The sequence below is a fragment of the Pteropus vampyrus genome, unplaced genomic scaffold (assembly GCF_000151845.1).
Source record: "Pteropus vampyrus isolate Shadow unplaced genomic scaffold, Pvam_2.0 Scaffold147, whole genome shotgun sequence".
NCBI classification, from domain to species: domain Eukaryota; kingdom Metazoa; phylum Chordata; class Mammalia; order Chiroptera; family Pteropodidae; genus Pteropus; species Pteropus vampyrus.
Window position 1 is genome coordinate 2,356,658 of NW_011888928.1, and position 3,802 is coordinate 2,360,459.

A 3,802-nucleotide genomic window follows, 5' to 3' on the forward strand; every position below is an offset into this window, starting at 1 on the left:
CCTTCAAACAAGATCTCACAAGTGTGGTCAGGCCCCGCTGCTTCTCCCCTCTATGCCTTCTTCCCCACTCCCACAGCTTCTTCAGGCACTGTTGCCTTGCCCCAAAACCTGTAGCAGCTGCAGTCGATGTAGCCTGACGGCCGAGAGCGTGGGCCCTGCAGCTCGACTTTCTGGGTTCGAATCCCAGTTTTGCCAACTTTGAACTTGGGCTCTTTCCTTAATTTCTTTGTACCTTAGTTTCTCTGTCTATGAACTGGGCATACTTATACTTACTTCAAAGGGTGATCGTGAGGGTCAAGTGAGTCACTGCATAGAAGATGCTTGGAACAGAGCCTGGTATGTGGTTAGAACTCAATAAATGTTAGCTCTTATTTTTATTATTTATATAATAGGTCTTCATCGAGCTATTATGTGTAGAGGCCTCCATTATACTAGGAGATAATCTGACCCAGGAGAAAGATCACAGCCCCCAACCAGCAATTCCACTCCCGGATATATATATCCAACGGGTATGTTTACCAATATCCAGCGTTAGACATGTTCACAATGCCCTAATAGCCCCAAGTTGAAAACTACCCAAATGCCCATAGAGAGTAGAATGGAGAAATAAAATGTGATGTATTCACACAAAATAGGATATTATACACTGACAAGATTGTGACTTGTAACAATGTGGCTGCAACTTACAAATATAATGTGAACTACTGGGGTGGGTACCTCTGGCTGTGATTTCAATGGGGAGGGGGGGATAGCCTGATTTTCACCTGGGGATATTTCCTCCAAAACTACATCCTCTTTTCCACTAACAAGATTCCCACTCTCTGGCTTGCAAAGAACCATGGAGGCAGGATGACAATAATAGCTTCTATTTAAAGTAAACATAAATGAATTGCTTAATCTTCACAATACCCCTTCATGCTGGGTACTCACTCCACACAGTGATCCTACAGAGTGGGCACTATTTATGCCCCTTTGACAGATGAAAAAAAACTAAAGCACCAAGAGGTCAAGTCAAGATAATCATAGCTAAAATTTTTATTTAGATCACATAATACTCTCAGCAACCCTCTGTGTTGAGAACTGCCATTACCCTCATGTTAGAGAAGAAGAAACTGAGGCTCAAAGATGTTAAATACTCCGCTTAGGCTCATACAAGGAAACGGCAGAGCCAGGACCTGGCGGGTTGGCCAAGCCCATTCTTCACAGATCTGCTCACAGCCGCCCGGTAGTGAGGTCGCGGGCCTGCGCCACAACTCTAGGGCAACTCATCAATTGCTCCGATCCTCCGTTTACCCACCTCTGAAATGGGAAGATCAGTAGTACTTTCTCTTAGGGCAGAGAGGGCCCCACCTGTAGGAATCGTCCAATGCCGAATCGTCCAATGTTCTCATCCTCGCTCTCGTCGTTTCTGGGGATATTATCAGAATTTTTTTCCTGGCTGTGTGTTTGGAGTTTATGTGTTCAGAGCCAGGCCCACCAAAACCCTCAGCCTGTGGGAGGCCATAAACCCAGTCTTTAGGGTCAGACTCGGCTTGGAATAAAATCCCATCCCAGCTACAGAACGGCTTCTAGAGAGATCACCTTTCCATGCTGATTCCTCATCTGTGAACTAGAGTTGCTTATGTTTTGTGAAGATCGAATGGTGCAAACTCTGCCTGTGGTTCTCAATCTGGGGTTCCTGGAGGAGGTGGTACCTGAGCAGGTGGGTCATTTACAACCCTGTAGGCTAGAATCGCCCTTGCTCTCAGGCCCGCCCTGCCCTCCCCCTGCTCTGCTCTGGGCACTGCATTCTTGGGCTCAATCTCCTTCCACATTCCCAGTAGGTTTGACCAAGGGGAGGCCCTGCTGGAAACAGGGTGGAGGGGGGCACAGGAGCGAGCAGAAGCCAGGGCCTATCTCCCATCTCCGTCTGCTTTTTGTAAAGTCAACATGGCTGAATCTCCATAGGGGTGCCAGCTCCCAGCAGACAGCCCAGTTGTGGCTCCGTCTTCCACTGGCTGGTTCCAGTTCCTGACTCTGCCCTCCCCCTACCCCTCTACCCTGAGGGCTGGTATTGAGCTAAAGAAAGCATTAGTTAAAGAGTATCTACTATGTGATTCTATTTACGTGAAGTTCAAGAACAGGCAACACTAATTTATGGTGCTAGAAATCGGGACAACGGATGCTTTCAGGGCCCAGAGGAAACTTTCTGAGATGATGGAAAAGTTTTAGACTTTGAAGTGTTGGTTACATAGGTGTGCACATTGAAAAGGCTCATTAAACCACGCACTTAAGACCTGTGTGTTTGACTGTGTGTTTTCTAATTTCCTGGTTAGATCCTGATGAAAACAGTTTTTATTTTTAAACACACACACAAGTAGATCACAGAAGAGGATATAAAATTTACAGGCAGGTTTTTTTTAAAAACAATAAAACATGAGACTTCAAACAGAATCTCACACTTGGGTCGGTTTATTTCAGGCCACGTTTCCCAGTTCCCGGAGGATAGTCTCCCCTGCTTTTCTCAAGTCAAAAATATTGCAAAGCACTGATCTATATAAAGTGTCTACCTCAGTGCCTGGCACATGGCAGATGCTCAAGAAAAGTTAATTCTTACTAATACAAGTTGGATTTAACGGATCACTCCAAGGCCTATTTTCTGATGTTCTTCAGGACAGCACGATTTTATCTTGTGATTTTCACAAAGCATTCAGCCCCTGAATCCTGTCCAGGATGGGGAGGGCATTCTCAGATGGTACAAGCCTGACACACAAGTTCATGCATCGGCACATATCTAGGGATGTTCTTATTTCACCCCAGGAAAGGATGTAGGAGATTCAGAAGATTTGTGCCCCTCTTCACCATACCCCCAGGAAAAAAGTCCAGCCCAATGCTTGCCTGAGCCTAATGGTTAAGGAGAGAAGGTTGCCCCATCTCCATAAAACTAGTCTATGCACTGGGAATGGACCAGAAGATTCTGAAAACCTGGCCAGACTCCCAGGCAGGGAGGTAGAGGTCAAGGTACTAGGACACGCATCCCTCCCCACTGTATCTCGGGGTCCAGATGGACCAGGTGGCTTGTGAACATTCTTGTCCTCCAGGGCCTAGATGGGGGACCTGAGCTGCATTGTTGCCTGTAGCTCAGGTGGGTAGGCACTGAGCCTCCATCCCAGATTCGGCAATCAAAGACACTGTTTAGTGGGCTTCAGCCCCAGGCAGGTGGGCAGGGCCCAAGCAGGCACAGGCGGCGCTGGGTCTCCAGTCGGCAGAAATAGTTCTGGTTGGACACACGAGTGGTCACGCCCAGCCCACAGGTGGTTGAGCAGGGTCCCCAGGCTGTGCTCCATTCTGGACAGGATAGCCCAGGGGCTGGGGGAGCAACAAGGCCAGAAGCCTGGAGTCCTGGGAAGAAGAAAGAGGGGTCAGCATCACAAGGTCAGGGCTTGGCCGCCAAATCAACGCACTGACTTGTGGTGCAATCTTGGTCATGTTGCTTAACCTCTCTGAACTCAGCTTCTTTCTATGCAAATTTCCTAATAGTTGACTGTTAGGATTGAATAAAATAATGGAGGTGAAGTACTTAGCACAGTACCTGGTACTTGTAAGCCCCTCATAAGTGATGGTTATTGGGCAACTGTAATGGTGGTGACCATGACAGTCCCCTAGTGATCGGTGAGTTTCTCATTTCTGAATCCTTCTCCGTATCTTACAGGAAGGGGGTTGTGTGGAGTAGTGCAACATCCTGGCCACAAGGATACTAGTGACTCCAAGGCCATGCCTGGAACAGGATGGCGGGTTTACCGGGGTCTAGCTTTTCCTCCTC

General features: G+C 47.7%; 1 protein-coding gene across 1 annotated transcript in view; it reads right to left on the bottom strand.

Annotated features, from left to right (window-relative positions):
* Positions 1-2,433: 2,433 nt before the first annotated feature.
* WISP2 (WNT1 inducible signaling pathway protein 2) overlaps positions 2,434-3,802 on the bottom strand; it is a 14,079-nt gene continuing 12,710 nt past the window's right edge. Inside the window, exon 6 of the mRNA XM_023536051.1 lies at positions 2,434-3,381. Within this exon, the coding sequence (XP_023391819.1) occupies positions 3,185-3,381 (197 nt within the window). The 3' untranslated portion in view covers positions 2,434-3,184. The remainder of the gene's footprint in view (positions 3,382-3,802) is intronic.